Here is an 18,854-nt window from a genome sequence, read left to right as displayed (position 1 = left end):
ACCAGCAGAACCCATTGCTGCATAGAGATTGACAGGTGATGCCACATCATGACTGCAGCAGTGGCTCAGAAGCCACTGACAACATGCCTGGCTGGACACAGGCCAAGAACCCGTGCTCCAGAAACTCCAACCCTAGCCAGAGAGGGATAGGGCAAGTGAGGGCTTCGCTCAGCCAGTTCTCCCCTCGCCATTTTCCTCAGCACTCCCGGGAGGTCCCCTCCACTGCCTCCAGCTCTAATCCCACTCTGCCTTGCCCTGGCTGCCACAGCACAGGGAATCTCTTCAGGGGCCTGTAGGAGAAAGCAGAGTGCGTGGCGCTGCAGGGAGCATGTTCAATCTGTGCAAGGCCAAGAGTGCAGTCAGGGCTTTCCTGGGCACAGGTTGGGGCATGGCTGCCTATGGGGGAGGCCTGGCAGCACCATGACCGGAATCAAATGTGCTGCTCTGTGAACAGCTTCTCGTTCCTAGGAACGGGGCTGGTGCTGACCCAGATTCTGTTCTGAGCTCCAGCCCTAAGATACTGGGCGTCGGGCACTCCAAGCACTAGCTTCTCCCAACAGTGCATTCTCATAGCACCAGGGGAAATCCTAAGTCCCAGTGGGAATGGTCTAACTGGAGAAGCAAAAGGGAGCAAGCTGAATAGCGGGCGGCGATAGGCTAGGGCTGAGATGCTGGGATCCAGCAGGTCCATGTTGCATATTGCTAACAGCTGGGCCCAGGGAGCTTTCGGGAGGGAAGAGGCAGCGGGCCAGCCGGGGACATCCTGCTGCCAGTGCTCAGCCTGCGATGGGCTCCGGGAGGAACAGAAGCTGTGTCGCAGCACGGAACAAGCCTGCCAGTCATATGGCTTCAGTTTAACAGGATCCTCTGTAATCAACAGTTGACAACAGTGAAAACATCACACTCATGAACCTACGGCCAGTCACCGCCTACCTGGTCAAAGTGCAGCTGACTCGCCCTGGTGACAAAGGGGAAGGTGCCATAGGGCCGCAGGCAGTCATGGTGACAGAGTGTCAAGGTGAGTGCCTGGCAGGGACTGGGGACAGACAGGAAAGGAATCCCCCAAATAAAAATACTACAGAATGGGTATGCCTGGCCCTGCCCTCCCCAAGAACCACCAGGACTAGAGCTGGGTGAATTCATCCATTGGTTACTGATTTATACTGCACCAGTGTCTAGAGCTTCCAATCAGGGATCAGGCCCTGTTGTCCTGGGCTCTGCACACGTGTGGTTTAATTCACAACAAGCCATTTGCTCCATGAATCTCACCTAATTCACCCTGCTCTGAGTCAACCCAATGAGGTTTAACCCTGTCCAGTCCAGTCCATCCTGACCCACTCCCCGTTTTCTTGGAATTTCTCTGATTTAATCAACTCTGTTCCAGCTGATCGGAGAGTCCGGGCCCGTGCTGAGTCCAGTCTGAATGTATTGGGGAGTTCCCACCCCCTCAGGATCCAGCCTTGATACAAGCGTAGGGTTCTGCCAGGCCCTGGAGCCTACAGTGAATGTGGACTGGCCCACAGTGAATTTGCTGTCTGGTTTTCACAGGCGTTGGTTCAGTAAAGATATTACCTCCCCCACCTTGTGTCTCTGACAGAACCCACAGCCAAGCCTGTGATCGAAGGCTGGTCGGTAGAGGGGAAGAACACGCTTCATGTTAATTGGAACTTACCAAATAACTACGAGCCAGCAAATGGTTTCGTTGTACGTCTCTTGGACTCAGCAAAAGTGCTTGTCCGGGAGATTAATATAACCTCCATGTTTGTGCACTCTGCCCGCATCCGTAACCTAGAGTTCAACAAGGAGTATGGCCTGGAAGTGTTCGTCTATCACTGCACCAGCCTGGGCCCTCCATCTGACCTCTACAAGGTCATGATCAACAGCAAAGGTAGGTAACCAACTGCCCCTCCTGCCCCTGCAGAACCAGCACTGTCAGGAGCAAAGGGAGGGAACTGTCTGTCATAGGGACGTGGGGCCAGCTGCTCAGCTGGCGTAGATCAGCATAGTCCCATTGAATGGAGATACACTGGCTGGGGATCCGATCCATAGAATTTGCCACACAAGATCAGACTACTGGTCCATTGGGCTCTTCTGCCTGCTTATTTCAGGGAAAATGGCCAATACCTGACGTCTCAGAAAGAGGCAAAAAACCCATGATGCACCTGGCTCATGGTACAGTCGTGCATATGTAAATAGCTTAGCCTGACATGGGGAGGGGGAAATCTTTCCTGGCCTGGGTAGGGATCAGCTGGTATCTTGAAGCATGAGGCTTATTCTTTTGTCTTAGGTATGTCTGCTCGTGAACCGCCCCGGAGGCACAGCTGAGCTCTCCAGTGTCAGGATAGGTAGTGCCTACGGGAGGGGCTCTCCCATCAGTGTAATAATCCACCTCCCCGAGAGATGGTAGCTAGATCGACAGGGGTTAGGTTTCATGTCCCTGAGAGATGTAGCTGTGCTGATTAAGTTCTCAGTGCAGACCAGCCTTTAGTATCTAGTTGCCAGTGTTATTAGGCATAAAACTATTATCCAGCACCTCTTTCAGTTCAGCTCCATATGTCACTCTGCCCCTGCAGCCATGACTCCCTAGGCCGATTGCCTGAGGAGGGAAACACTGTCTCCTTTTCTTTCTTCCACAATTGTTTGGCCCAGAGTGGGTTCCTGCTGCATAATCACCTGTTCCATGGCTACTGCCTGCCCTCTGTGTGTACAGCACTAGAACAGTAGGGCCACCGTCCCAGATTGCTACTCTAATACAAATCTGCATTGTGGCCGGGGGTTAGACTAGGTGACCCTTGTGGTCTAATGCTATGGTTCTATGAAATAATGAATAACACAAGCCATGGAATTTCACCGGTGATTCCTGCATCAAGCCCAGTAATTTGTGGCTGAAATTGCTGTGGTTCCTTAGCCTTGTGTCATTTAATAGGACTAAAATTGTAGCACTGACCATCCCCAGTTTGATTCTTTGCAGACACAACAGCTCAATTCTTCCCTGGTGCCACTGCACCAACCTCCTTGGAGTTACACCAGAGGGGACCATTGTGATCATCTACTCTGTCCTGTGCTGTACAGGTCAGAGACCTGCCCCACAATAATTCCTAGAACAGAGCTTTTAGAAAAACATCCAATTTTGATTTAAAAATTGTCAGTTAACGAGAATCCATCACAACCCTTGGTAAATTGTTCTGAAGGTTAATTACTCTCACCAGTAAAAATGTACACTTTATTTCCAGTCTGAATTTGTCTAGCTTCAACTTCCAGCCATTGGACTGTGTTAGACCTTTCTCTGCTACATTGAAGAGCCCATTATTAAATATTTGTTCCCCATGTAGGCACTTTAAGTACCAAGCAGGACCGATGCAGTTTGTCTTTGGGGCACTGAATTTCCCTATTGTTTAGAGAAGGGACTTTTCTACAAGTCACCTCACCTTAAAATAAACTGCAGTGAGTTGTCCCCAGGGCACGTGCAGATTTGGAGATACTGCTCCCACTTCAGCTAACTGTGCTTTGGAGAGGTTAGTCTTCCTGCTGTCAGGTAACAGTGCCCCCTAGAGGTGACAATCACCAATTTCTGCATGACTTTGGGATACTGTAATTAGACTGTGGAACTCACGGGCACTGGATCACATTGAGGCCAAGAATATAGGAAGATTCAAAGAGGGGTTGGACATTTCTATGGCTATCAGTAATATGCACAGGTATTACAGTTAATGTGTAAAAGGGTTTTTGGAAGGGAGATAGAACCCTGCTTTGGGCCTTAAGTCAATCTCTGACCATTAAGGAGCAGGCTGAGACCTTCATGGAGGGCACACTATCCTACACGTGCCTGCTGTGAGGTTTTTACACTGTCCTCTGAAGCTCCTGGGCTGGCTATGGTCAAGAGACAGGCGAGTAGGCTACACAGACCTCAGGCCCAACCCAGCCTGCTCATTCCTCTCTTTCTGTGGTGCTGAAGAAAGAAATTAAAATGTTAATTTAAAAAATGACCAGCCATTGATTAATTGTGGGTCCTGTCCCATACCACGGCTGGGTCAAAGGGAGGCAGTGGTCAGCGTCCACTAGACCCTGCCTCCTCCTCTGTCCCATCCCTTCTAACTATTTAGCGTTGGTGCTGACTCAGGTTGGCAGCCATTGCTCACCCAAACATGCTGCTCTCCCTGTCCGGCCAATGCCCCAGCACTCCATTTCCTGTCGCTGGTTCTGCGCACTGCATCCCACTGCATCGGCTCAGTCCTGCACTGCAAGCTGGGAGTATCATTTAGTGCAGATGAAGAGCGGTGACTTGAAAGATGAAGCTGAGCCACGTCTACACTAGGCACGCTTTGCCAGAATAACCGCGCCTAGCCTGGGGCTTTCCCCAGCCCAACTCCATTGGTCAGGGATTGCACCTCTTCATGCCGCAGACCCGCATCACCCTATGTGTGCGGGCGTGTGTGCATTTAGAAACGCGGCCTTGGCATTTCCCAGCCTCCTAGCCAGGCAGCCCTCAGGCTGCTCTGTCTCTAGCCTCAGCGGTCAAAGCAAACAGGAGTCAAGATGCCCACCGCACCGCCCCTCTTCCCCAGCCCCGGGAACGGGGCGCACGTCTCCGCCCCCGCCCCCGGGAACGGGGCACGTGTCTCCGACCCCGCCCCTCTGCACCCCCCTGAATGGGGGGACCTGTCTGAAGGGTGATCCCACTGTTCTTCCTTCTCTGTTTATTCTGCTGTGGCCCACTGACTGTCACCCCCTCCCACATGCACACATGTCCTTTCCATGGTCCCATGCCCTGCACAGCCCAGGGAGTCTCCTTTGCTGTGGCTGAGGCTGGGGGCTGGGCACAGCCAGGCCCGGTGCCGCAAACCCTGGAGATGTTACCTGTGGTACTGATTTCCCTCCTCTCCTTGTCCCAGGCCCCTCCTCCCCCAGGTCTCTCCACGCAGAGCCCCTCGCGGACACTACCGTCAAACTCACCTGGCAGGCCCCCGAGTATCCCAACGGGGGTGTCAGTAAGTACATTGTGGAGCTGCAGCAGCTGGGTGGGGCCAGTGAGCCTCAGTGGGTTGACACGGACAGCGGTGGGGAGACCACGAAGATCATCTGGGGGCTCAATGCCAGCACATGGTACCAGTTCCGTGTCCGAGCGAACTCCCACGTGCCTGGGGAGTGGAGTGAGCCTGTGAAGGCGGAGACCCTTGGTGACGGTAAGTGGGATATTTCAGAGACACACCAGGAAAGAGCTGAACTGAGTGGGGACTGCAGTCCCCCTCCATCCCAGCTTCTCTGCTGACCTACGTCTTGGATCCCCACCCCAGCTGGAGGCCTGGCACCTGTCTCCATTCCCCCCGCTCTCCCCCACAGAGCCATATTGCCAGGGCCAGCCCAGCTGGCACCCCACACACACAGGACCCTTGGGAGGCCCCTTTGGAGTCTTGGCTCTGTGTCCAGCCCTGCAAAAAGCCTAGTTAGTGGGTGATGTGCCATGCCCCAAAGTGTCACCAGTGACCACCTCTCCGCTGGTGTGTGACCCACTGAGCAGCTCGGGCACTGACCCCCCACATCAGCTGCGAGCCCACAGGAGAGCTGCTCCCAGCAGCACTGCTGTGGTGCGTGGAGACAGGAAAGCTCCTGGGGCTGGAACGTTGTCTTTGGTGTGGGGAGGCAGGGCCAAGCAGAAATGGGCACGAGAGAGAAAGTGAAGGTGAAAAAGAGCAAGGAAGGGAGGGGAATTTTGCAAGAGAGGAGCAGGAGGAAATAATAAGTCAGTGGGGTTGGGGGGCAGGGAAGGGCAGAGACTGAAGGGGAGTAAAACACCCTTTCCAGAACATAGTTCATTTCAATGCACCATGGGGAACATGCAACACTTGTGCAAATCAGTGTATGTGCAGGTGCAAATAAGCTGTAGCCGTCAGGGCTGGGAAGGTGTCATGGCTCCAGTCATGTGGTGTGATGCCTGGGGCAGGTGAACTGCAGAGCCCTGAAATGCCTGGGGCAGCTGCAGCCACTTAGCTGCATGGCCTTTGCTATTGGGCTGCAGTGCTGTACTCGGCCAAGGAGGAGAGGGGTTTTCCCAGTGCATGGAGCAGTGCAAAGAGCTGCATCGGGCTGGAGCTGTTGCATCTGACACCTTGAGCCTGGCACAGCCATGAGCCCTCTGTTCCCTTCCCTCCCTGCAGGTGCCTTGAGCGAGGTGCCCAGACTGAAAAGCCAGGACATGCAGCCCTCGGGAATAGACCAGCAGCTGCTCCTGGCCATCATCGGCTCCGTGTCCGTCACCTGCCTCACCATCCTTTTTGCCCTCTTGGCACTTTTCCTTATCAAGAAGAATTTTTTTCACCGGCGCCGGACCTTCACCTACCAGTCTGGCTCAGTGAGTAATGCTGCCTTTGCCTCGTCAGACCCACAGCCAGGCGCCCTGAATCCCCATGTCCCAGCCTGGTCTTTAGCCCTAGTGTGCCATGGGCAGGGTGAAGCATGCCTCGCGCACACACACCACCACCCCCAGCCCTGCTCAGACCACTGTTTTGGATTCCTTGGGGGCCAGAAATCATTAACTTCCCCCTTACCTGTTTGTCAGGGGGAAGAGACCATCCTGCAGTTCAACTCAGGGACCCTGACCCTGACCCGCCGGCCAAAGCCCCAGCCTGAGCCCCTCAGCTATCCCATCCTGGAGTGGGAGGACATCAAATTTGAGGATATGATTGGAGAGGGGAACTTCGGGCAGGTCATCAGGGCAATGATCAAAAAGGACGGCCTGAAAATGAATGCAGCCATCAAGATGCTGAAAGGTAAGTGAGCCTGTGCCTGCTTGGGGCCCAGGAGGGAGGGATGAATGGCAAGAGGGTTAAGGACAATGTACTCACCTGGCAGGGATCCCTGAACCCTGAGCTGGGCCCCAGGGCCAAGCTGGAGTTTGCTCCAGGTACTGGGACAGACAGCCTCAAGCATCTGAGATACTGAGCAGCCTCACGGGGCTGCCTGAAGGGCCCCACAGAGCCCAGATGTGGGGCCAAGTCCAAATCCAAGAAGTGCCCAATGCATGTCCCCCAAACACTATCTGAATGGGAATAGCTTGGACACCTGTGTGTGGGGGTGCCGATGGTTTGCGCCCACCCAAGAGGGTTTCGGGGGGGGGGGGGTTAGGAGTTTGCACCCACCCAGGAGAGCACCTTGGGGAGACGGTTTCTGGTGTTTTGCACCCATTGGGGGGGGAAGGGCAGTGCTGAAGGTTTGTACCCATGTGGGAGGGTGTCTCAGAGGTAGGTGGAGGGGTGATGGAGGTTTGCACCCACCCAGGAGGGTGCCAGAGGGGATGGGAGCTGGTGCTGATGGTGTGCGCCTGCGGGGGGGTGTGGTGCCAGCTGCCTAGTTTTAAGAGTCACATCTGGCCGAGGGGTGGAGGAGGTTACCTCAGGGCTGCAGAAAGGGGTGGCTGTGGACAGGAGCCTCAGGCCTGGGACTGCAGAGGGGGGTGGCTGGGGACTGGAGCCTCGGGCCTGGCACTGCAGAGGGGGGTGGCTGGGGATGAGAGTCTCGGGACTGGGACTGCAGAGGGGGGTGGCTGGGGATGGGAGGGTGTCTCCAGCCTGGGACTGTGGAGGGGAGAGGCGCTGGGGACGAGAGTCTCTGGCCTGGGACTGCAGAGGGGGTGGCTGGGGATGAGAGTCTCGGGCCTGGGACTGCAGAGGGGGGTGGCTGGGGAAGGTCATGCCTGACTAATCTAATCGCCTTTTATGATGAGATTACTGGTTCTGTGGATGAAGGGAAAGCAGTGGATGTATTGTTTCTTGACTTTAGCAAAGCTTTTGACACGGTCTCCCACAATATTCTTGTCAGCAAGTTAAGGAAGTATGGGCTAGATGAATGCACTATAAGGTGGGTAGAAAGCTGGCTAGATTGTCGGGCTCAACGGGTAGTGATCAATGGCTCCATGTCTAGTTGGCAGCCGGTGTCAAGTGGAGTGCCCCAGGGGTCGGTCCTGGGGCCGGTTTTGTTCAATATCTTCATAAATGATCTGGAGGATGGTGTGGATTGCACTCTCAGCAAATTTGCAGATGATACTAAACTGGGAGGAGTGGTAGATACGCTGGAGGGGAGGGATAGGATACAGAAGGACCTAGACAAATTGGAGGATTGGGCCAAAAGAAATCTGATGAGGTTCAATAAGGATAAGTGCAGGGTCCTGCACTTAGGATGGAAGAATCCAATGCACCGCTACAGACTAGGGACCGAATGGCTAGGCAGCAGTTCTGCGGAAAAGGACCTAGGGGTGACAGTGGACGAGAAGCTGGATATGAGTCAACAGTGTGCCCTTGTTGCCAAGAAGGCCAATGGCATTTTGGGATGTATAAGTAGGGGCATAGCGAGCAGATCGAGGGATGTGATCGTTCCCCTCTATTCGACGCTGGTGAGGCCTCATCTGGAGTACTGTGTCCAGTTTTGGGCCCCACACTACAAGAAGGATGTGGATAAATTGGAGAGAGTCCAGCGAAGGGCAACAAAAATGATTAGGGGTCTAGAGCACATGACTTATGAAGAGAGGCTGAGGGAGCTGGGATTGTTTAGTCTGCAGAAGAGAAGAATGAGGGGGGATTTGAAAGCTGCTTTCAACTACCTGAAAGGGGGTTCCAAAGAGGATGGCTCTAGACTGTTCTCAATGGTAGCAGATGACAGAACGAGGAGTAATGGTCTCAAGTTGCAATGGGGGAGGTTTAGATTGGATATTAGGAAAAACTTTTTCACTAAGAGGGTGGTGAAACACTGGAATGCGTTACCTAGGGAGGTGGTAGAATCTCCTTCCTTAGAGGTTTTTAAGGTCAAGCTTGACAAAGCCCTGGCTGGGATGATTTAACTGGGAATTGGTCCTGCTTCGAGCAGGGGGTTGGACTAGATGACCTTCTGGGGTCCCTTCCAACCCTGATATTCTATGATTCTATGAGAGTCTCGGGCCTGGGACTGCAGAGGGGGGTGGCTGGGGATGGGGGGATGTCTCTGGCCTGGGACTGCAGAGGAGGGTGGCTGGGGATGTCTCTGGCCTGGGACTGCAGAAGGGGGTGGCTGAGGATGGGAGGGTGTCTGAGGCTTGGGCCCCTGTACTGCAGCATTTGCTCCTGGCTTGTTTCAGAGTTTGCGTCAGAGAATGACCACCGGGACTTTGCAGGGGAGCTGGAGGTGCTGTGCAAACTGGGGCACCACCCCAATATCATCAACCTGCTGGGGGCCTGTGAGAACAAAGGTGGGAGCTTCCCCCCCCACCCCGCTGCTCTGGGTGGGCTGGGCCAGGCTGTTTTCCCTACTATTCCTGGGGTCCCTGCACTGCTCCCCATACCTGCTTCACTGCCTCCTTCTCTGCTCTGGGCAAAGTCCTGCCTGCCCTACCCACTGCAGGATGCTGAAGGCCTGTCTCCCTCCTTTGTCCCTCAGGCTACCTGTACATTGCTATTGAGTACGCTCCCTATGGGAACCTGCTAGATTTCCTCCGGAAAAGCCGAGTCCTAGAGACTGACCCGGCCTTCGCAAAGGAGCATGGGACGGCATCTACCCTCACGTCCCAGCAGCTCCTCCAGTTTGCTTCCGATGTGGCCAAGGGAATGCAGTATCTGAGCGAGAAGCAGGTGTGTCCCGCCCCCGCCCCGCCTGTGCTGAGCACATGCCAAGCTCTGTCACGACCAGCAGCCATGATAGCCACGGTGGTGCATGTGCACGAGCGTGGGAGGGGTGTTGGTGCCTGCACATCTGTGTATCAGAACCAGGAGTCGAGGCGTCTGGCTCCAGGCTCTCCCTGAAACACACCAGCTGTGGCCACCGCGCTGTGACCCAGCGACACGGGAGCCCAGCCTGCCTGTGGTGAGGCAGCGTTACCACGCCCCATCGGGTCACTTGCCACCAACAAGAACACAGAGCTGGGGCAAACTAGCCAATGAGCATAGGTCTCTCCTGCGTTCTGATTGGCTGTGATGTGTTCTGCCGGTGGGGCACGGGAATGGAGGAGCTGGTGCCGTGGCAGTGCCTGCTCCTGTCCCGGACAGCAGCTCTGCTGCTCAGTGGCTGGCCGGCAGCCTTCTGGGCACAGGTCTCCGGGGCAGCCAGGTGACCTACCCATGCTCTGACCCAGAATGCGGGGGGCCGGGCACCGCCCTGCTGAAGCATCCTCCCACGCTTAGCCGCCACCTGACTCCCCAGTGCTGACTGTGAAAGGCCCCCGGTCTCCTCTTCCGAGGGCCGCCCCAAAGCCCAGCCCGTCCTCGGTGCAGCACTTTGACTTCCAGGGACTTGGAGCCACCACTGCTGAGTCCAGGCTCCTTTCTGCTTCCTCCTGAACCCACCTGCAGCTTGGCTGCCTCCCCTCTGCTCAGCCAGCTGGCACAGGGGAGACTCCCCAGGATCCAGGAGAGCGGATCAGAATCCATTGCAGCCATCAGCGTCCTTAGGAGCAGCAGCTGGGGCCTAGATGTGCCCAGGGATGAGGGCTGGACCGGAAGCAAAACAGCTTTGTCCCTCAGCATGTCCAAAGCGCCGAGGCTAGGGCCCGCCAGCACCTTCCCGTTCCCAGCTGCAGAGTCCCAGAGGGTGAATGCTGCATTGCTCTCCCCCGCCCCCACCCACCTGTCGCCAAAGCTGGTCCCTGTTCTGTGTTCCAGGGCTGGGAGTAACAGGAGGCTGGGGCCGAGCTGGGGCCGGCCAGCTTGTCTCCAGGAGGGGCCACACAGGCCCAGCCCTCACTCACCATGGCTGTCTCAGTTCATTCACAGGGACCTGGCAGCCAGGAACATTCTGGTGGGGGAGAACCTGGCTTCCAAGATTGCCGACTTTGGCCTCTCCCGAGGGGAGGAGGTCTACGTGAAGAAGACCATGGTGAGTCCAGAGTGAGGGGCTCCCCGCTGCGCCCTTGGCAGACGTAGGTTGCAATGCCCCAATCCAACAGCTCGAGGGAGAATTACGGTAATTGCCCCTGTCCTAGTGCAAGATCTGTTCTGTCCCACAGCAAGGCTGTGAACCCCCCTCCACCCATGGCTCCCGCTGCCTGGATTGGGGGCCGCTGTTCCCTACCCTGGCTCTCCCAACTTGGTGGTGGGTGGCACCTGTACCCTAGCCTGGATCTCCCCCCTGGTTGGGTTGGGAGTGGCTGTTTCCTACCCCCCCATTTCCTTGACCATGGGGGGGCATTTCCCCACTACCCTGCTCATTACAGTTGGTCTTTTTCCCCAGGGCCGCCTGCCAGTTCGCTGGATGGCCATCGAGTCCCTCAACTACAGCGTGTATACCACCAAGAGTGATGTGTGAGTCCTGCCCCCGGTCTGTGTGGTAGATATGTCTATGGGGTTAGCCCTCTGCCAACGTAGGAGGTGGTTAGCTGACCCCTCCCTGCTGACACGGGAGGGGCTACTGCTCCTACACCTTCCTCGTGCCTTGTTCCCAGCCTTTAGCCCATCCCCCTGCTCAGCCCAGGCTCGTTGTGCTCAGCCCCATGGATTCCTCTTACAGCAGGGCCCTGTTGCGCTGGCCTTGCTCAGCCCCAGGACACAGTCCTGGCTCAAAAGAGCTTGTCCCCATTTCCAGTGCCTGCATCTTCCTGGTCCCCTCCCCTGGTGCAGTCCCAGCCCCTCCCATTCCTGTCCCAGAATAAAACCCTCAGACAAATATGCTACCAAGCCTGAGGAACTGGGCGAGGGGGCTGGGAGGGAGGCACTGCTGGAGACCCAAGCGCTGTCTCTCTTTCAGGTGGTCCTTTGGGGTGCTGTTGTGGGAGATTGTCAGCCTGGGTAAGTACCGGCCCAGACAACTCACCCCAGGTTCGTCCGTTCTACCTGCGGGTCCGGCACAGGTGTGCCCAGCTAGCCTGGCCCTCTCTCCCATTGCTCTGGCAGGCAGCTCTTGGCTCATGTCAGAAATGTTGTCTGAGTAAGGAACGTGAACATGCCTCACTGAGCACCGCCCAGCGGAGGGTGCGATGGCACGGCCGTGCCAGTCGGGAGGGTCCCTCAGATCCAAGCACCCATTGGGGCAAGGGAGTAACTCACATGCTGAGGAGCTGGCATAGGGTCTCCACTGAGCTGCCTCCTCTGGGCCTTGGGCACGTGAGTCATAGCGTAGACATGCTCTGAGTGCTACAGCAGCCCTGCTGCAGCACTGTCCTGGAGATACTTGCGACAGCCACGGAAGGGCTTTCCCACTGCTTTAGATCCACTCCCTCAAGAGGCAGGCGCTAGGTCACCATCGACCTCGCGGCGTCTACACCTGGTCTTAGGTCAGCGTAATGACATCTCTCGATGTGTGGCTGCCCCACAGCCCTGAGCAACACCTGAGTGGTGGGTGTAGACCAGGGCTCTCTCTTTGATCCGTCTGTAGCTCCCCACCATAGTGTATGAGTGCTGCACCGTCTGGGGCAGATTTATCCCCATGGTACAGATGGGGACAGAGGCATGGACCCTCCAGGGCATTCAGGCACCTGGCTCTCAGTACAGCCAATGGCTACATGCGTTGGAGGATCTGTGCCAGAGAGACCAGGTGACTTGCCCACGGTCATGCAGGGAGCAATCATGGAGCAGGGACATGAACCTGAGTCCTGGGATCGAGCTCTAATCCCTGAGCCAGCCTGTCCCGAGTCAGGCCAGTCCTGACAGTAACTCCAGTGTTGAACATGTTCCCAGTGCTGTGGGTTCTGAGTCTGTGGGCACCCACTAGCTAGGTGCTGTCGTGGCCATGAAGAGCAACTAGCAAAAAATAACCGCAAATTTTTTTTAAAGTACACCAGAAGCAGGAACCCTGCCAAATAGTTATTGGGCCACTGGACTAAGCAAGGTGCTAAAGGAGCACTCAAGGAAGACAAGGCCGTTGTTGAGAAGATAAATAAATTCTTTGCATTGATCTTCACAGCAGAGGATGTGAGGGAGATTCCCACACCTGAGCCATTCTTTTTAGGTGACAAATCTGAGGAACTGTCCCAGATTGAGGCAGCGATAGAGAAGGTTTTGGAACAAATGGATAAATTAAACAATGATAAGTCACTAAGACCAGATGATATTCATCCAAGAGTTCTGAAGGAACTCGGATATGAAACTGCAGAACTAATAACTGTGATATGTAACCAACTTCTTAAATCAGCCTCTGCACCAGATGACTGGAGGGCAGGTAATGGAATGCAGATTTTTTAAAAAGGCTCCAGAGGCGATCCTGGTAATTACAGGCCCATAAGCCTAACTTCAGTGTCAGGCAAATTGGTTGAAACTATAGTAAAGAACAGAATTATCAGACAGCTAGATGAGCACGATATGTTGGGGAAGAATCAACATGGTTTTTGTAAAGGGAAATCGTGCCTCACCAATCTATTAGAATTGTTAGAAGGAGTCAGCAAACATGTGGACAAGGGGGATCCAGTGGACTTGGATTTCAGAAGGCCTCTAGCGAAGTCCCTCACCAAAGGCTCTTAAGGAAATTAAGCAGTTATGGAATAAGAGGGAAGATTAATAATATGGAATAAGAGGGGATACTCACGGATCAGTAACTGGTTAAAAGACAGGAAACAAAGGGTATGAATAAATGGTCAGTTTTCAGACCAGGGAGAGGTAAAAAGTGGGGTCTCCCAAGGGTCTGTACTGGGACCAGTGCTGTTCAACATGTTAATAAATGATCTGGAAAAAGAGGTAGAGAGTGAGGTGGCAAAGTTTGCAGATGATATAAAATTACTCAGGATAGCTAAGTCTGAAGCAGACTGCAAAGAGTTACAAAGGGGTCTCGCAAAACTGAGTGACTGGGCAACAAAATGGCAGATGACATTCAATATTGATAAATGCAAAGCCATGCACACTGGAAATATAATCCCAACTATACATATAAAATGGTGGGGTCTAAGTTAGCTGCTACCACTCAAGCAAGAGATCTTAGAGTCATTGTGGATCTTTCTCTGAAAACATCTGCTCAATGTGCAATGTTAGGAAGCATTAGGAAAGGGATAGATGGTTGCCCCATCTCAAAAAAAGACATGTTAGAATTGGAAAAAGGACAGAGAAGGGCAACAGAAATGATCAGGGATATGGAGCAGCTTCCAGACGAGGAGAGATTAAAAAGACTGCCACTGTTAAACTTGGAAAAAAGATGACTGAGGCGGGAGACGATGGAGGTCTATAAAATCATGACTGGTATGGAGAAAGTGAATAAGGAAGTGTTATTTACTCCTTTTCTTAACACAAGAACTAGGGGTCACTCAATGAAATTACTAGGCTGCAGGTTTAAAACAATGATAAGGAAGTATTACTTCACACAACACATAGTAAATCTGTGGATGTTGTGGAGGCCAAAAGTATAATGGAGTTAAAAAAAAAAATAGATACATTCATGGAGGATAGATCCATCAACGGCTATCAGCCAAGATGGTCAGGGACACAACCCCATACTCTGGAAGCCCCTAAACCTCTGACTGCCAGATGCTGGAATTGGACAACAGGGAATGGATTACTCGATCAGTTGTCCTATTCTGTTCGTTCCTCTTGAACCCCCCGGCATTGGCCACTGTTGGAACACAGGATACTGGGCTGGATGGACCATTGGTCTGACCCAGTATGGCCATTCTTATGTCTTTATGAGTGTGTGTGCTGCGCTCTGCCCCCAGGAGGAACTCCATACTGCGGGATGACATGTGCCGAGCTCTACGAGAAACTGCCGCAGGGATATCGTATGGAGAAGCCGCGCAACTGTGATGACGAGGTGTAAGTGGGATCTGGCTGGCCGTGTCTGTCTTGACTGGGCCTGCTGGGACCAGGAAAACAGGCTGTGGCCATGGGGCACCAGCCACACACAGGAACTGGGGCCTCTTTGCATGGCCTCTGTGTTTGCTTGGTGTCTTGGGGGACGAGCTACGTCACATGATGTAATCCCTGTGCACTAGGAACAGGAAAGCTGGCAGCCTCCCCACCCATGACCTATGGTAGGGCAGCCCACTGGGTTCCCTTGCCTTTGTCCCTCCTACTGCAGCTTGCTTATGCCTCAGGTGCTTGCCACCTTCCCTACCAATGCTTCCCCCATGTCCTGTCTGCACTGACACAGGTCCTGCTGTGCCCTCTCTCCTAGGTATGAGCTGATGAAGCAGTGCTGGCGAGACCGCCCCTACGAGCGCCCGCCCTTCGCTCAGATCTCCATGCAACTTATTCGGATGCTGGAGGCCAGGAAGGTAGTCTGCTTGTGCCCCAGCAGGGCTGGCTTCAGCTCTATCCCTCCCTCAGGGCTGTATTCAGCCCCTGCAGCAGGGCTGCACCCAAGGGGGAGGCAAGGATGGCCTTAGGGGGCAGCCCCATCACAGTAACTGCCACTCCAGGGCTCTAATGAGCTTTTCCAGCAGCCAGGACCAGCTGGATTGCAGAGCTGCTGTAGCTCCTTTCCCTGGCCATGCCCCATGTTGGCAGCTGCTGGGCAATGATGTAAATCTGACTGTGCCACACGGGAACTGCTCTGATGCTGGGGAAATTCTAGGGGCTTTGCAATCTCCTTCCTCAGAAGGGCATCGGGGAGCAGGGCTCTGAGCCCTGCCACATACCTGGGGGCCTCATCTCCAAGCCAGAGCCCAGGAAGCTTTGTAGCAGGACACTCACAGCCGGACGAGGCGCGTAGCGTGGGGACAGCCCTGCTCTGGAGGGACATGCTGTGGGGACAGTCCCACTCTGCCCAGTGCCCCATCCTGCCTGGGATTGGCAGGGAACACCAGCTCTACTCCCTGTTCTGAACCTAACCGAGCGCAGCCGCAGCCCAGACCCAGACTGCAAGGGACTCTGGGGAGAACACTGCCCCCTCCTGGCTAAGAGAGGAGCAGCTCCAAGCCTTAGCTCAGGCCAAGGGGCACAAAGCCAAACCCCACTCACAAGGTGTTCAGCCCTACCGCGTTCGCTTAGACATGGGGAATCACCGAGACAGCACTAGGAGCAGGCCAGGGTCCAGATACCAGGACCAGGGAGTCCTGGGAACGCGAGTGCTGGGCAGGATGCTCTAACCCAGCCCCAGGCCTGACACTGTCTCTCCCCATCCAGGCCTATGTGAACATGGCCTTATTCGAGAACTTCACGTACGCTGGCATCGACGCCACAGCAGAGGAGGCCTGAGGGCGAGTGGAGCACAGCATCGGGAGCCCTGTAAATAACACACACCTACTTGCCGCACTTGGACACCAGCTGGCCTAGGCCAGGGGAGGGACACGGCCTCTGCCCCATGTGGGGCATGCTGTAAATGGCCTGCTCGTGTGCAGACAAGGAACTGGATTTAATTGGGGATTGGTCCTGCTTTGAGCAGGGGGTTGGACTAGATGACCTCCCGAGGTCCCTTCCAACCCTGATATTCTATGATTCTATGAACTGCCCTTTGTCCTGGAGCAGGAACTTGCCTGGGGGCAGTTTCTGGTTAACACGATACCCCCCATACTCTGCAGCCAGGTTCCTGACTGAACGGCAGCTTCTGCCCCGCAGTCCACTCAGACAGGACTGCCCTGCACTTGCTGCCCTCTCTGCCGGTCTCTGCAGTGCAACTCTGCACTAGTGGCAGGGCCAGCCAATGGGCCAGGCTCTCCCTGTCTCATGCCCCTCCCCACTCTCCCAATCCTTGCTGCAGCCAGGTGCTGTGCATGGCAGAGAACACAGGCAGGGAGGTCTGTCTCCCCTTGAGCCCACGGACACTGGGGCCTTCTCTGAAGCTAGAGGATGTGATACCAGCCCTTTGCTGCCCTACGAGAGGCACAAAGACTTGTCCTGGGTAAAGGACAGACTTGGAAACAGCCGCAAATGTAGAGCCACCGTCCCCACCTCCAGCCTTGGTGTTTCGTGTGTGGCTGCTTGGCTTCCCTTCTGCCCGTGGGCTCTCAGAACTGACTCACTGTGCAGCTGGACCTGGCTTGGCACCTTGCGGTCATTGTACCTGCACGCAGAGCTGTGCAAACATTGCTCCCGGATGCTGGAGACCCTCTGGGACAGGGCCGATTTGGGGGAGTCCGAGAGGAAGGATTCCAGTGCTCGCCTTCAGAACACCACGGAGGAGTAAAATATTCCAGGCTTGGCCACAGGCTCCTCTCTGACCTGCCAGAGACCAGTGGCTGCCACAACTTGTGCTTTACAGTTAATAAAGGAAGTCCAAGGAACTGGCTGGCTCAGGAGTTTGGGGAAGGGGCTGGGGCCTTTCCTCTCTCACTTGCTTTCATAGAAACACAGATTGTAAGTCTAGAAAGGACACTTGGATCGTCTAGTTTGACTTCCGCTAGGGAGGCTCTGGCTCCAAGCCAGCTGGGGTGGGGGAACTGGCTGGCTCAGGGAGCAGGGAATGGGATACTGGGTCTTGCACCACTGGTGCCTGTGTGTTCCCTGACCTGCCATAGGACGTCCGTGTCCTGGGCTGTCTCAGGAGCACGGAATTTTCTGGATCCGAGCATGGGCCCGTCGCTCCCAGAATCCTGGCTAGGGCATGGCTCATGCCTGGTTCTTCAGGGGCAAGCAAACTAAAGAAACCCTCCTTACACGGGGACATTGGGCCATGCTGCAGAGCAATGGAATTCCCTCCTGACCTCTAAGGAGACAACTGGTGCTCTGGTCCATGAGAATGAAGTCCCCTGAGTTCAGCTTTCTGGTGAGTGTCCAGGTTGTTGCTGATTGTCTAGTTTTCTTGCCCACTTCCAAGCCAGTTGTGGTATGTTCCTGCTGCCTGGCTGGCAGCGCAAAAGCCAGTTACAATGTATGATTTTAAAAAACACATCCTGCAGCATGTGTGTGCTCTGAGTGCATGCCCTGCGCTCTGGATGCAGGCAGCCAGGGAACTCAGAGCTGGGCATGGGCTCTGGGTGGGGTCCGAGGAGGTGCAGCTGTATCCTGGTTCTCTGCAAGGGCCCTCGGGCTCTGCTCTCTCTCGCTCTCTGGGAAGATGGCGTGGAGCACGTGCCTAGCCTAACAGTCGCTAGCCTTGGCCTTAGGCGCCTGGCGGGAGCTCAGTAAGGAGGAAGCAGTAGTCTGGGGCTGGTGGCGCCTGTCTGACCCACTGAATATCACCATCCTGCTGAGGCAGTACAGGTGGTGGATTCAGGATGTGTCGGGAGGGGATTTCTGTCCAGGCTGAGGTGATGTGAGGTGTGAAATCTCCAAGGGACTAACCCATGCAGCATTCCTCTATGAGCCAGAGCTGCCTTTCACCGGTGACATGCAGCAGCCTCGTCGTCCTGCGTTGTCAAGGAATGAATAGCTGAGACGTGTGTGCGCGCATGCCCCCGACTGGGCTGGTGTGTGCAAAGAGCAGCTCACACAATGGGTGTGTAGGGGGCAGCTAGGCCCAGGGTGCTGCCTGCAGAGGGACCCAGTGTGCACCTTAGAGGCAGGAGTCCCTCCCGGGTGCGCCCCCTCCTTAGCCACCATGCAGGGACTCGGGGTGTCTCGCAGCAGGGTTGTTTTTCTTCCTATCCCGGCCTCCATTCTCCCCTGTAGCCGCACGGGCAGGACGTGCTGACTATCTGATAGGAACAGGCACTATTGGTGCCGTCACTGTCAGCGGCTGAGCAGCCACAGCATGGTGGTTTGGGGGCTGGGGAAGTTGGGAGGATGGGGGTGGAAGGGGCCCTTCACCCAGGCTTCCTGCGGAGCGAGGCTGACATGTCTCAGATAAAGGCTTTGTGTCTCAAAGCTCCAGGAGCAAGCCAGGCCCAGAAACAGAACAGCCCTGCCCCTGGATGCCCAGCTCTGCAGGGCAGGTGGCTGGAGCCCTGCGCTCTGACTGGCACTGAATGCTCGCTGTAGCAGAATGGGGGCCCAGCTGTGCCAAGGGCAGCCCCTTTTCTTGGTAGCTGGACTCCTGCTCAGCCTCCTCACTCCTGCTTTGAGCCCTGCTCCGGTGACATCTGAAGGTGGGTCTAAAGAGCCTCA

The 18,854-nt window shown here is 55.2% G+C and overlaps 1 protein-coding gene across 1 annotated transcript in view; it reads left to right on the top strand.

The window, feature by feature from the left end:
* Nucleotides 1-17,111, top strand: part of TIE1 (tyrosine kinase with immunoglobulin like and EGF like domains 1) — a 46,281-nt gene extending 29,170 nt beyond the window's left edge. The window contains exons 11-23 of the mRNA XM_074961952.1: nt 881-1,018; nt 1,598-1,888; nt 4,893-5,183; nt 6,156-6,349; nt 6,557-6,767; nt 9,104-9,214; nt 9,403-9,593; nt 10,720-10,833; nt 11,188-11,258; nt 11,701-11,741; nt 14,588-14,684; nt 15,046-15,145; nt 15,996-17,111. Coding sequence (XP_074818053.1) covers nt 881-1,018; nt 1,598-1,888; nt 4,893-5,183; nt 6,156-6,349; nt 6,557-6,767; nt 9,104-9,214; nt 9,403-9,593; nt 10,720-10,833; nt 11,188-11,258; nt 11,701-11,741; nt 14,588-14,684; nt 15,046-15,145; nt 15,996-16,067 — 1,922 coding nt within the window. The 3' untranslated portion in view covers nt 16,068-17,111. The remainder of the gene's footprint in view (nt 1-880; nt 1,019-1,597; nt 1,889-4,892; nt 5,184-6,155; nt 6,350-6,556; nt 6,768-9,103; nt 9,215-9,402; nt 9,594-10,719; nt 10,834-11,187; nt 11,259-11,700; nt 11,742-14,587; nt 14,685-15,045; nt 15,146-15,995) is intronic.
* The last annotated feature ends 1,743 nt before the right edge of the window (nt 17,112-18,854 follow it).

The sequence above is a fragment of the Natator depressus genome, chromosome 8 (assembly GCF_965152275.1).
Source record: "Natator depressus isolate rNatDep1 chromosome 8, rNatDep2.hap1, whole genome shotgun sequence".
Taxonomy (NCBI): domain Eukaryota; kingdom Metazoa; phylum Chordata; order Testudines; family Cheloniidae; genus Natator; species Natator depressus.
This window is presented reverse-complemented; position numbering and strand designations above follow the sequence as displayed.